The following is a 15000-nucleotide window of genomic DNA, read 5'->3' on the forward strand; positions in this document are numbered from 1 at the left end:
TATAGAGAGTGTGCAGCTTTTCGGTAATGTAACACAGCCTGCTCTTAGAGTTCAAAAGCACTGGGGCGACGTATGTTCACTGTCTCCGTGACAACCGAATCAATCACAGGAGCTTACGGTGCCCGCGTGCATTCATTTGCAGCGGCGGAGTGTCTCGCACTGCAGTGCGAATTAGAGTAAAGCAAAAAAAAAAAACCCCACCGTAGAGCTCCCTGTATAGTCAGATTCAATTCTCCCTCTCTTGCTGTTGTTTTATTCTGTTTCTGACATTCAGAGAATTCTGTGATCATGAGAGATCTCATTTCTAGCTAACTTTCTCCACATAATAAAAGAAGGACCTTATGGAACTGGGTTAGATGTCCAGTGGTTGTATATTTTATAACTAATCACCTGCATCACTGTTTTAATAATATTTCTAATTCTCATTTGTTGTTATTATCTCCTTGTTCCTTCACTCATCCTGCAGATGGAAACAAGGTGCACAGCATCTTCTCTTATTTTTTTTGTACATGTTTCCTGATGACTGAAAAAAACCAAAACAAGTAGCCTGATTGATGTCTGCAGTGAATAGTCAGTGCCTACATCTGTCTACTTCAGTATTATTAATTAATAATTAAATAGCTAATCGTATGGATGTGTTGGAGGAGTTTTATTATATGTACAGTTGGAACTGTTTTATGTCACAAAGCGTTTTTGCCCCAGAGGTTACAGTGAAACATGTCGGAGTGAATCCGTTCCTCTTTTATCCCAGATGTGGATCAAATTGTAACCCTGAGAGTAATGAAGGTTCTCTTTCAGTTTCAGATTCTATAAATATCTATTTTTCTACAATGTGTGTATGTGTGTGTAGAATGTGAACAGTCAGAATGACTACAGATGACGATGTTACAAATCACACACAGAAACTAATCCCACCTGAATAGTGCTTTATCACGCAGGTAGTTTTTGGTGTAGTAGACTGAAGAATTGTGTGTGATATTGTGGCTGCTGGTGGACCAAGTAAGAGTCCACACCCACACCCACACCCACACACACACACACACACACACTCAGAGTGTTCCTCTATCCTGTAGACTCTGCCCTAGAGGAGTGATTGCTCCTGGGCTGGTGGATAGTTTATGATTGCCTTTCTGAGTCAAGGGCATCTCTGTGCACTACAGGCGGGATTGATGGCACCCGGGATCCTTAATGAGCAATTCTGACTCATAAGACGCTGGACAAACCTCAGCATCGCAGCCTGAGCGCCGCCGGAGAGCATCATCTCAGCAAAATGAAATGAAATGAAATTGAATCGCTCCTCTTTTAGTTTTGGGGAGAAATTGTAATTGCTTTTGTTTTGAATTAATATTAGTTCAGAGCAAGAGTGCTGGCGTGGGACTGCGTTTGTCCCTCCATTAGGCCGTGATGAAACATGCTGATGTATTAAATGAATATGAAATGGAGTGAAATCATTTTCCGGCTGCAGGTCTCTGACAGTGGGTTTCTCCAGCGCTTATTCAAAGACGACAGCAACGTGTGTGAGTTAACCTCCTGCCAAGTTATAACTTTAACCTGATACGATCTCCCAACACGTGGTCTTTCCTTATATAAGGTGGTATTAAACAGTTCCGAGACTAGCGGTGTAACTGGTGCTATTCTGACCCTCATGCATTCCCACATCTGCGACTTCATCATGGACAGCGAGTTAGAACAAAGATCATACGTGAAATTCTGCAACATTACAGAGATGTTTGACGTGACGTACCTTTGACATACGGCGAAGCTGTAACGACTCGTTCGAGGTGTTTCGAGAGGCACACGCGCTTCAAGAGCAGAAGAACATTGGCAGATATCAGAAAGACCTTCAACGAGCTCAACCCCTGAAAACGTCAAAACTGTTCGCAACTAATGATCATTGGAGAACAATCCACATGATCTCAACTCTGCATCTACTCACCAGATTTGGCTCTAGAGGACTTCACCCTCTTTCTTAAGATGAAGATCCAGCTCAAAGATCACCGTTTTTACACCAATGTAGAGATCCAGCACGAATCACAGAAGGTGCTTGAGACACTTTGAAAAGAAGATGTTTCAGAAGAACACTGGGAGAGCTGTGATACCACCTCATAGGAGCGTTCTAAAAAGACATTTCACTTCTGATTCCCTTTTTTCATTTTGTGATATAAAGATCACCCGTCAGTGCAGTGTGATGGAGCATCCAGTCACGCTTAGATATTACGCTTGACCACGTAGAGCTCCACAGGGTTCCACCACACACAAAACCTCTCTAATGGAGATGAATGGAAAGGGTTGCGTTTCCCATCATCCTGTAAACATGTACATGTGAGGATGGATTGCAGTGCTTTAGGTCTTTATGGTGGATCCAATAGAATGTTGTAATTCAGCCTACATTTGATCTCCTCAGTCATCTACTCAGACTTGCTTTCTTTGTTCATCAGTTTCAGATATATTATTCCACTGGTTCATTGGGGACATGGAGGAAATGATATTGGATGGAGGTGTGGGCCAAAGGTGCTGAAGCTTAGAAATAAGTGGAGCTGAAGACCAAAAGAAGGTGTAATGTAGAGACAGTAAATTAGAACAGTGAATCCTTGAACGAGGGCTGACTTGGGTGATGATTACCTGCTGGAGAAGTGTGTGTGTGTGTGTGTGTGTGTGTGTGTGTGTGTGTGTGTGTGTGTGTGTGTGTGTGTGTGAGACAGAGAAGTGAGGAAGAGGAAACGTGCATGGAATGACCTGAAGAGCAGGTGAATTGTGGTAAAGGAATACAGAGAAACGGAAATAGTTACAAAAAAAGAAAAAATATGTGAAAAGAAAGAAAGCGTTGCTGGTGTGTGTTCACTGTAGGGAGAACTGCATCAATCTGTCTTTTTCCTCTAGGGAATCATTCCTTACTCCGTTTGGGTCTGTGGTTCATCTCTTTGGGATTAACACCTAATTAAGGGCTGATTTCTATCAAACTTCATGTCAGTCTTTAGGACTACGATACCACAGGAGTCTCTTGATCTAGCAGGAGATCTCTCAGGCTTGGGAGGAGAATTATATGAATGTATGCGAAGGCTGATGAATGAATTCATGCTATGAGATTTGTTAGTAAGGAGACAGAACTCTGGGTGGAGAAAAATCTGACTGACAGACTATTAGTCTTATTTTGTTGTGTCTGTTGATTTGTTCTTCCTTTCAGAAAAATGCTTTTTATTTTGCTGGTAAAAACTCATTGGCGTTCCTCGTCTGGTTCTCAGAGATATTTAAATGTCTTAAGCAGGGATTTTTGTTTTATTGATCGCAAACAACACACAGAATTCCACACAGCCACAGTGATTTATGTGGTTAGTGGATAAACCCGAGAGGGTTTGAGTGCATGAGTGAGACGTGTGCTCTTTTGCTTGTGCGTTTAACCATTTAACTCAGTTCATTAGAGCTTTTTTCCAGCTAATTACTCCAGAACCCTGCCCCTGAGACAAGGGTATGTTTAAACGACATGGACAAGCTCTCAGATACTATCCCCCAAGCGTGAGCTTTGGTCATTCCTACTTCTTGTATTTAATCCAAATGGATAATAATTTAAATTCACCTAATACTGAATGGCGGAATAAAACCATAGGTTTCCGCTGGGATAAAATCTTGGCTTATTTTCCTGAAATGAAACGAGGTGAGTGTAAAGTCACTTATTGTTCTGTGTTGGTTTAAAGATAGACTGTCTGCTTCTGTGTTCTGCTGCTTATATTGAATGACACCCACCCCCTCACCACGTGCTCACACGGTGTGTGGCGTCTGCGGCTTCCCACACTGGCCTCCGAGTGGAACGATCCACGCTAACAGAGCTGTACTCCTATTAAGAGCCTGTTGAGGAAGGGGGTTACCAAGGCAATTCAGTCACAAGAGAGCTTTTATCAATGAGAGCTCTGTCTCACCTCAGCAACATCCTAACTGCTATTGTCAGCTCGACTGCCCACTCTTATGAAAGGAAACAACAGTCTGTAGAGATGTCAAAAGGCAGCTGATTGGCTGAGCCGTGTCCAATCAGGATGAATATCTTGGTTCATGTTTACAGCTGAGGAAGAACTACAGAGAATGTGGATGAAAAAAATTTACAGTATTATGGCTTTGGTCTTGTTTCAGATTTAATCTAATAAATTATTTCTTAGTGTTAAAGGTTTGTCCTGTGCTGTTTAATATCCCTCTCCAAATCTGCATACAATCTGAAAAATATCATTTATAGTAAATGTCCCAGGATTAGTGAACACTTGATTATTGATACATTGGTAAACACAATCCAGGACTGAGTATTTAATGGTGTAATGGAAAACAGGTCTTGAGGTTTTGACATATTTAGCCCTGAAGAAGTGAGTATGTATGAGGATATTAAGCTTGGGCATTGTTGTAGTAGAGACGGGACAGAGTCAGGTCCCGAGGCTGTTTGGGACACAGAGGATATGAAATTGAATAGGCTGATTAAACAGCTAATTTGTGTGTGTGGCTCTAGCGAATAGGGTATAATACACAATAAGATCATCTGATATTCTTTATCAGGATTTCTCAACAGACCTGTATTCCTGTACTCTTTATCATGTTAGCTGACTGGTTTGTCTATTGCATTGTATAACATTGTTTTTTTTCAGTGATTTAAGCAATAAATGTATGCAAACAGCAAGCAATTTTGTTTGCAAAGTAATTTTACATTCTTTCTTGTCTCCTGTGTTTCTTCTGTGTTGTCAGTCTGATGTATGGGAGCTCCAGATCCTCCCATCCAGACTCCGAATTACTCCATCGTCAAGCTTATGCCACACCACACCCCCTGCAGGGCTATGCTACTAATCACCACCCAGGCAGCTCTGGACAGGCCGGGGCATGGGGGGCTGCAGGCCGAAGCCTGGGTGAGAGAAAGGACATTTCACATTGAACTACAGGGTTTGATAGTTTTAGCATGTTGGTATATACATCAAATCAAATCAAATATTATTTGTCACACACACATACATGCAGTGAAATGCTTTTTATGACTGTACAACATATAAGCATATATATATTACATATATATTATTAGCACATATATTAGAATAGAATGTAAGGATAAAACAAAACAAAAAAAAAGGTAGATTAATATATTAAAGTATGAACTATATATTTGGTATAAATATATATACGTTATGACATCTTTTACAGGGCTTTCGGGTTTGTTTGATGCTGGGTTACACCATGCTAGCCCTTCAGGGCCTGACGCTTCTGTCATGAACCTGATCTCTGCTTTGGAATCCAGAGGTCCACAGCCTCCCCCATCAGCATCTTCCCTCCTCTCTCAGTTCCGTACCCCATCATGGCAGACAGGTAAGCATTCAACAATGCAAAATTTTCTGTCCTATAGGATGGTATTAAAAAGAATATTTTATACAGATGTAGTTGATTGATTTGGTTTTATTTTATTTTTATTTGTTATAGCAATGCATACCCCAGCCCCTGCTGAGCTTTTCATCTCCAGTGCTTTGCCTGGATCTGGCTCATTTCCTTCTTCATCTGCCCTGTCTGCGTATCAGCACCCTGCCTCCTTCTCTGGGCGTTCATTTTCTGGGGTTACACCATCGTTGTCCCTCCAGGATACACCTACATTCAGCCCAACATCCAATGGCCTTCTATCACCTCATGATTCTTTACTGCACATAAAAACACCATCCCAATCCAGCCTGGGCTTTGATCGTCTTCTCTCTTCACAGAGTGCAGCATCAGCATACAGAGGAGCCCAGGAACCCTCAAGTGGTCCTCAGCCTCAAGCACCCACATCATCCTCTCGCCACTTACCTCCCCCTCAATTTAACCTGCTCTCCTCCCAGCTTCAAGAGCAGACCTCCCATCTGTACAATGCTTCTGTATTTTCTTCAGCACCTGCACCATCGCAACCACCTACTCCACAGGAAAGAACAATTCCAAGGCAAGACAGTGTGATTAAGCACTACCAGAGACCTTCCCCTGCACAGTCCCAGTTACCCTCATCTGCATCACATCCCCTGCAACATTATCTCAGCTGTGGAACATCAGGCTACCAGCAGATCTCACACCATCGGCACGGTGGAATGAACTGTAGCCCACTTGGTGACCAGAGCCCATCATCTGATCCCAAGCCTTCCCCTAGATCAGACCAAGTGTACCGCCCCATAGTACAGCCCCCATACTGCTCTTCCTCGACTTCCTCAACACCTGCCTCTGGTGGTATTGGAAAATCAGGAAAGAGTTCTAGTTCAAGCAGTGGCTACTCATCTTCTAGCTCTTCTTCATCCAGAACTCCTCACACACCTCCCTCTGCTTCCTCTACAACTTCATCCTCCTCCACTTCTTCTAACCCAAGTGCTTCATCTAGCGCCTCCTCTGCTCCTTCAAGACAGCAACCACCTCCCCAGTCTGCACCACAACCCCCTCCGCCACCACCTCCACCCCTTCCTGTTTCCTCCTCTGCTACACAACAGCCTCCAAACAAACCCTGCCTTTCCACATATGGCTCCCCTGTAGCACCTGTTAAACCCACTTCTGGCCTCCCTGGCCAAACCCCACCACAACAACACTCACAATCATATTCACCAAGCCAACCACCAGCATCCCACCTCTCTCAGCCGTACGGGGGTTTCAGTTCACCTCAGGCACAGGAAGTTAGCTCGGGATCGGGGAAAGGGTTTGGGGGTCTGGGAGCGACAGGGCGTTCATTTTCAGGGGAGGGGGTATATGGCTCTGAATCAGGATATGGTTCTTTACCACCCTCGCTTGGAGGAGCAGGAAGTCCTTCAATGGGTTACGAGAATACAGGACATTCACCTGCCCTAATTGGATCTGGAGGTGGTACTAGTTCAACAAGTAGTGGTACTGGCTCAACAGGTGGTAGTTCAGCAGCTAATAGCAGTAACAGTGTTGCAAGTGGTGGGGCTGGAGGATCATACCACCTTCCTGATTCCAGTCCTTCACCTTCACTTAACTCTGCAATCAATAGACCTGGACTGCACTCCCCTGCACCCACTCACCCTGCACAGTCTCCAGGAGGAACTGGGGGTAATAAGTACCTATCCTCAGTTCTCTCTCCCAATTTTTTATCTTCTCCACAGGGTTACTCAGACACACGGGCACCACCACCACAGACACAGCCTTATCATTCTGCAGCACCTAAGAGCAAGTCAGAATCTGATATGCTTAGTATTGAACGAGCTCAAGAGGAGGATGAAGATGATGATGATTTTCTAATACAGCACCTTTTGCACTCCCAAAGCCCAGCACCCCATCCATCTCAGCACCACACTCAGCAGCAACCACCACAGGTGACTTCCCAGCAGCAGCCGGCACAGCCACAATCAATGCCACAGAGTAGGGAAGAAGCAAAGGGAATGTCTGCCTATGAACTGAACAAGGCATCTGAGGAACGCTACCAATTACAGAGTGTCATTAGAACTAATAATGCCACTAATAATGTGGGTCCAGGAACAGCAAACACTGCTGGACAAGGAACTGGCCCAGGAACCGGCCAAGAGAGTCAGCTGGAAATATCTCTAAAGAAGCAGCAAACAAAAATAGACAGGGCAGTATCAGGAGCTGGGGCAAACGGAGGACGAGGGGGAATTGATTCACTCCCTCACTCCCACCAGCATGCTCAGCACACTCACCAACATGACTCCCTTGGCTCAGTGGTCCATTATGGGAGAGGGGACTCTTATGCTCAACAGACACACCAACACCACTCTTCACACCCACAGCACTCCCAACATCCACAGCATTCTCACCCCCATCCCCTGTCACACACCCACGTGGACGTCAAGAAAGCTACAGATTCTTCAGAGCTACCCTACATACGAAAACCACCAGACTTGCAGCAGCAAAAGTCTCAACCTTCTCTTTCTCACATGGATTCACCACCTGACCAGAGTCAGCAACCTCAGCAAACTCATCTTCTACAGACTGTCCTTTCTCACTCTACACGTAACAAAATGGACACTCAACAGATTCCCCAACCAACACCGCATTCAATAAATCAACAGGCTTTAATGGGACCAAATGGAGTCCTTGGAACTGGAAATGGTGTGAGTGTGGAAACCCAGTCACAGGCCTCTCAGCTTCAACTCCAATTACAATCTCAGTCTATGGAGGCCCACTATGGTTGTGAGGCACAGCGAAACCAAAGCCAGTCAAATCAGAATTCAGTCTCACAACTCGAAATGCTTGAACGATCACTCTCTAGAGCAAACAGTCATGAAGGTGCAGGGCCCACTGAGAGAATTGTTGGTGGAGATGGAAGTGGTAATGACCATCAAAGACCACAGCAACAGCTGCAGCACCAGCATAGGATGCCGTCACATCACCAGACTCACCATCCTCAACAAACACCTTCAGAGCTTCATGATTTTCTTAATGAGTCAAATTTGAGCCTGTCAGCCCCATCTCATCTGCATCACATGGCTTCTCACCATGGCCCCCGTCATTCCCATCACCATTCACAACCCCATCCACATCACCAACACTCCCACCAGCACTCTCGTCACATGCCACCCAACACTGTTCCAATGCAGTCACAGGCCCAGCCCAGGGAACCAGAGCCTCAGCTTTCTCAGCCACAGCTAGATCAACTTAAAGACCACCAATTTGACTCTGAAAGTTCTGGTGTAAAAAATACACAGAATCAGGGACAAAACCAACAGCAGCAACAGAGGTTTGTGCCTCTGACCTCCATCTGTTTCCCTGACTCACTTCTACAAGATGAGGATCGATCATTTTTTCCAGCAATGGAGGACATGTTTTGTTCCGAGGACTACAAACCAAGCTGTGCAGGAGGAGCAGGGGCAGGGCAAGGAGAAGACATTGTGTCTGAAGCACGTGTAAATGTTCAAGATGGAATAGAGTCTGTTAAGACAGGTGGAGGGGCAGGTGGATATGATATGATGGGCCATCATGAAGACCAGAGTTATGGGCAGTACTGTCACAGTCTTTCTGAATCTGGCAATGGGACCATGCATCTAGATTTAGACTCACTGAAAACTCATGAACTCCCATCTACTGTGAATACAGAGCAACTGGGCCTGATTCAGTCTCAGACAACAGGCATGGGAATGGGTGGAACTGGGTCCAGTATAGATGGAACAGGGAACAAAATTATGGGAAATTCTGGTGTAGGAGGTGGTTCTGGTGCGGGTGGGCTGACTTCACCCATCTTTTGTTCCTCTAGACCCAAAAAACTACTGAAGACCAGCTCCTTTCACCTTCTTAAACAGCGAAGAGACACCAATTCCCAGCCACAGACAAAGAAAACTTATGCCCAAGAATATGAATTTGAAGATGATGAAGACAAAGCAGACGTTCCTGCTGACATTCGACTGAACAGCAGGCGACTCCCAGATTTGCTTCCTGATCTGGTGTCTAGCTGCAGAAAGTCCAGTGGTGGTTCAGGGGTTGGTGGTCTCAGTCCGCTAATGAGTGACTTGGATTTCTGCAACCCCTCAGGATACTCACTTGGACCTCCTCCACAGCTCCTTCCCCAGGATGGGCCAAAGAAGAGAGGTAGAAAACCTACAAAACCCAAACGAGAAGGCCCTCCAAGGCCTAGAGGAAGACCTCGTATTCGTCCACTTCCAGAACCTCCATATTGCAGGGGGCTGATGGGACCTGGTGCTGGAGAGAGCCGCAGGGGTCGTGGTCGAGGAAGGGGTCGTGGCAGGAAAGATGATCTCATGTTGGAGATGCATAGAGACATCAACAAAGGACCGAATTATCATCAACAGCCTCACCAACAAGCTCCTCATCTCCATCACCAACAGCAACTTCAACAGCAACATCCACAACAGCAGCACTTAGCACAACATCAACATCTGCACCATTCACAGCCACAGCAGCACCTCCACTCACAGCAGCAACACATGCACCAACAGCAGCACCTACATACACAACACCATCAGCACTTACATCAACAGCAAACACATCATCATCAACAACAACAACAACAACAACATCAGCCTCAACAGCAGTATCAGGAGCCCATCAAACCAATTAAAGTGAGTGAAACTAAATACTTTTTTATGAAGATTTACAATATTAGATTATTGCACAGCTCATTCTCTTTTCCAATTTCTAGATAAAACTTCCTCTTCCCTCAATGCCTTCATCTGAATCCCTCCTGAGGACAGACTCCTTGTCAAGCACAGACCCAGTTCTGTCTGATGGCTCAGTGGGATCTGCACCATCTCTTGGTCTGAGCCCTGGACCCACATCTGCACTGGACCTGAACAGAGCCGATATGAACTGTGGTCAGGATAAGATTAAAGAGAAGGATCAAGAGGTAAAAAAGAAATTTGGAAGAAAATATATTTCATACTCTTTATAGAGATATTTACAATACCAAGCTCAGCGTTACCAATATGTGTTATTTAGATCAATATCTTAATATACTTTCTGTATAAGATTAATGTAATGCTGAACTCTGGTTAAAATAAAAATAGGCACTAGCACATTATTTGTTGTCAGAATTTATAACGGTATTAAAACCTTATTTGTTTTAAAAAACATTTTTATTTTACTCTTTGTAAGAGACTGTTTATTTGCTGTTTGATAGCAGTATAATAGTGTCACATCCCCTTATCTGCATACTTCATTTAATATTTCTGTGAAAGTGCGGTTTCAATTTCATGGCATAAATTATTTTCTATTTTTTACTACAGTGAACAAAAAAAATACAAATGATTTGACTCTTTCTACTTGCTTGTCCTATTTGTGATGCATAATAATCATAATAATAATAATACAAATACAGAAAAAATGAATGATAGTTATTATACATGTATTTGTTAAAATAGAAAGAAAAATGTTTCATGCTTTGGATGCGAACACAGAGAATTTTTGTTTTCTGGTCTTTTATAAAAGACCAAAATACTAAAACTTTAATCATACGATTCTATCCTCTATGCCGTTGTGTACAATTGCACTTGTGAAATTGCTCTTGTTGCCTCAGCAACAGGTAACCTCAGAAGAGAAGGATGGAAGGGAAAAAAAACGGGGGCTGGGGGGTGTAATGTGGCTATCTTTAGTTATTGCATATGTAATGTGGAGATATGTGTGGACTTTTCCCAGATGTCCTGGGAGAGAGACATGGATGAACAGTTGACCCCAGAGGCATGGGCCACCATGCAAAAACTGTCCAGCTCTGTAAGGCACATCTTCATTATTTTCAGATCTTTTATAATATTTATAACATGTATAAAAAAGCAGAATGATCAAAAAATGGATGTAAGCGATTTATAAACATAAAGGACTTCTACATGATATTTTACGGACAGAAAGACAGAACTCATTGTCCTCGGCATGCTGGCGCGTTTAGTTCCACTAGAGGGAGCCGTGCACTCTGAGTGTGAGATGATTGACAGCCTGCCATGATCTATCTGTCCTTAAAAAATGCAATAAAAGAAGGGGAGAGAGCTGGCTGTTGCCAGGGTAGCTGTTGCCACGGTTACACATTCATAGTAACCACCATTCAGCCCCCCTGCTGTACTACCTCCCGTAAGACACACCTAATATACAGCACCATGCAAAAGTATTCAGACTCCTCACCAATTTTATTATTTTGCCAGATTACTGATTTACGCAGATTTATGCCGGCTGTGTGATATTTTAATTTTGGAACACCATGATTTCAAATGCAGCATTTGATATTTTATGGTATAAAATTATAAGGAAGATGTTATTAAATATACTGCACAAATATACTTATATTCCCAAATACCTTAATAATAATAATAATCACGAATTTGCCCTTAACCCGGTTATTATAAATAAAAAATACAATTTTTACACTCAACAGCTAATTACTTGGACACTTAATCCGCACTAAATCTGTGAAACTGATGAGAAAAGAGCATTCTTTTTAAGGTTTAAAATAACACATTAATTAGGAATAAGTAAGACTGATTTGTGTGTGATTCAGTGGTTACTTCAGATCCACAAACCAGGGAGAGGAAACAACACAAACCACCATGGCACTGCCTGGAAAATCCCATCCATTACATTCAGTGCATGAAGGCATTGCTCATGAAAGGAGTGAGAGAGCAGGCGGAGGAAAAAGTGCACCACTTAAAGCTAAGCTTGGGCTGGATGACAGTGTGGCATAAAAGAAGCCAGTAATCATGTAAAAACATTCTGTAATTGGGCAAAAATCACAAATGCACTGTTGCATAAGATTCTTCAGACAGCATGAAGATCTACCATATATCTTATATATATATATATATGTATGTATGTATGTGTATGTACATATATATATATATATATTAGGGCTGTCAGTCAATGAAAATATTTAATGGTGATTAATCGCACGATTGTCTTGAGTGACTCGTGATTAATCGCAACTTCAATGTTTCTGTTCTAAATGTACCTTAAATGAATACTTTTAAAGTGTTTAATTCTCTAATCAACATGAAGATGTATAAATATTGATGCTTTATGCAAATGTATGTTTATTATTAGTTAAACTGAACTCAACATAGAGCATGAAGACAAAATATTCTTGTAAACATTTTAAAGAAATTATAGCATGTTAAATGACGTAAATCATCAGGACACCAAATGGGACTGTTGCTGTTTCCACACGGACGGATTTAATTGCCGGATGTGTGCATCATGGCGGATTTTGGTGCTGATTTGAGATTAATAACACATTAATAGCGTGCTATTAAAATAAGTGCCATTAAAATTAATTTGCGTTAAACCTGTTAATTCTGACAGCCTGAATATATAAATATATATATATAACACATGTTCAAAATGCGTGCACATGCTGCAGGAGAACCACTCAGACTCCTGAACTAAAATTACTGGAAGAAGAAGCAGCCAATAGGTAGAGGAATTGTTTTGCTAGTGACTCTGATATGAATCTTATCCTAATAAAATCGCTTTTAACATTTTCTGCTCATTGTACGTCCAAAATTCTATTATGAAGACAACTCTCGGTATAATGGTGCAAATATCGAATGCTTCCCGTTGTCATTCAGCAGATCAGATACAGTGATAGACAGTATGATTAGTTCTACCTTCCTTCTGGTTTGTGATCAGAGCGAGATTAACCTGTTGAGTGTGTTCGCTCATGTAAATGGAAAGTGCAATTAGTTCTCAATTCCTGACTTCATCGTGGAGGAACTTGTCCAGTCTTTTTTATTCTCTCAATATGTTGAATGAATCTGTAAATTTGTACACTGAATTCCCTCTGCCTTCCCTTCCTCCTTTTCTGATCCCCCTCTCTTAGACTGACGACAAGCCATCAGAGCTGAAGTCTGGCTTCATCACTTCCTTCCTGGACTTTCTAAAAACAGAGAAAAGGCCTCCATCTGGCCCGCTCCACATGCATGGCTCCAGCCCTGTACACGAGCCCTCTGTGAAGGGAGGGATTCATCCTTTATCACCACCTAAACCACCACCTCCTACTCCTCCACCATTTGGAGAGACAGAAGGAGAAGGAGGCCTCGCCCTGAGCAATTGCCCTTCACCATGCAAACGCCTGGATGAGGAACTCAAGAGAAACCTGGAGACACTGCCATCTTTCTCCTCAGATGAAGAAGATTCGGTAAGCAAGAACCAGGACCTTCAGAAGAGCATCTCTTCTGCCATCTCTGCCCTCTATGACACACCCCACAGCCTGGCTGCCCTCCCACCCCCTCCCACTCCATCTCCACCCCCTGCACAGGCCCCACCTCTTGATACACCTCCACCACCTGCTGATTCAGAGACGTTCCCAGAGCTAGAATCTCACCTGATGACCCATGAGCTTCATACACACACTGAGCTGAACCTACAACAGAGGCCACACACTCCAGAGGAGGAAGAGGAGGAACCCTTAGAGGATGAAGGGCCAGAGGAGCTAGAGGAGGAGGGAATGCAGAAAGTGGATGAAAAAGATGATAAGTTGGAGGAAGATGGAGGAGAAGAAGAGGAGAACATTGAACAGAGTAGAGTAGAGGACATGGAGAAAGAGGAGGATGCTGAGGAGATGGAATTCTGTGACACTGATGCACCAAAAGTTGATGGTAAGTGCAGATGTTTTGAATTTGTTTTGTTTGTTATTGTAGTCATCTGAACAAGTGTATAGCTTAGTGGTTGAGATGGCAGAGTAGATAGGTAGGTCTTGAGCTCAAACCCCCCCATCACCAGGCTGCTGCTGTGTGGCTCTTAAGCAAGATCCCTAACCCTCAACTTCTCAGTTGTATAATTGCGATAACGTTGCGATGGATATGGGTGTGTTTTTATGTATTACAAATATTTTAGTGATTTATTTAGTCGTCAATAATTTTAAACATAAAAATCAACAAACTGTGCAGACCTCCAGCCTTCCAGGACTGAAACCAGAGAACCTCTACAGGCTCATTTATTAAAAAAACAAAAACAAGCTCATACACTACATTGGATTTTATCTAAAATTCATGGGAGCTGTTCTTACAATCAAAATGGCATTTAAATCAGATTTATAAAAGCTGAAAACACGTTAAAAAACATCTGTCTTACGCACACACACACTGAAAAGTACATGTGGTTTACACACACTTTTTCTGGCGAGTGACTTGTTCACACTCGACCGTTTAAAAGAGATTTGCAACAGATTTAAATATGAAATATTTCAAACTATTTTAATAGGTGTGTGTTATATAAGTGTACACACATCTGTATCTCTAATCCACATCTAAGAACACAATAATCTCTGTATGGGTGACACACATGACCACACACATGACCACACACATGACCACACACACACACACTCACTCACCCTGACACACACACACACACACACACACACACACACACACACACACACACACACACACACACACACTCACTCACTCACCCTGACACACACATACACACACATACACTCACCCTGACACACACACACACACACACACACACACACACACACACTCACTCACTCACCCTGACACACACATACACACACATACACTCACCCTGACACACACACACACACACACACACACACACACACAC

General features: G+C 43.0%; 2 protein-coding genes across 4 annotated transcripts in view; one reads left to right on the forward strand and one right to left on the reverse strand.

Annotated features, from left to right (window-relative positions):
* LOC310740214 (chaperone Ric-8A) overlaps positions 1 to 15000 on the reverse strand; it is an 83137-nt gene that overhangs the window by 39348 nt on the left and 28789 nt on the right. The gene's annotated exons all lie outside the window — the stretch shown is intronic.
* The window catches only part of prr12b (proline rich 12b), a 35649-nt gene that overhangs the window by 8111 nt on the left and 12538 nt on the right, over positions 1 to 15000 (forward strand). For both annotated transcript variants that reach the window (XM_083566719.1, XM_083566720.1), the window contains exons 3-8: positions 4720 to 4877; positions 5167 to 5328; positions 5440 to 10013; positions 10094 to 10297; positions 11086 to 11160; positions 13250 to 14027. In XM_083566719.1, the coding sequence (XP_083422845.1) occupies positions 4720 to 4877; positions 5167 to 5328; positions 5440 to 10013; positions 10094 to 10297; positions 11086 to 11160; positions 13250 to 14027 (5951 nt within the window). The remainder of the gene's footprint in view (positions 1 to 4719; positions 4878 to 5166; positions 5329 to 5439; positions 10014 to 10093; positions 10298 to 11085; positions 11161 to 13249; positions 14028 to 15000) is intronic.

The sequence above is a fragment of the Silurus aristotelis genome (genome assembly GCF_946808225.1).
Source record: "Silurus aristotelis genome assembly, chromosome: 17".
In the NCBI taxonomy this organism is placed as follows: Eukaryota; Metazoa; Chordata; class Actinopteri; order Siluriformes; family Siluridae; genus Silurus; species Silurus aristotelis.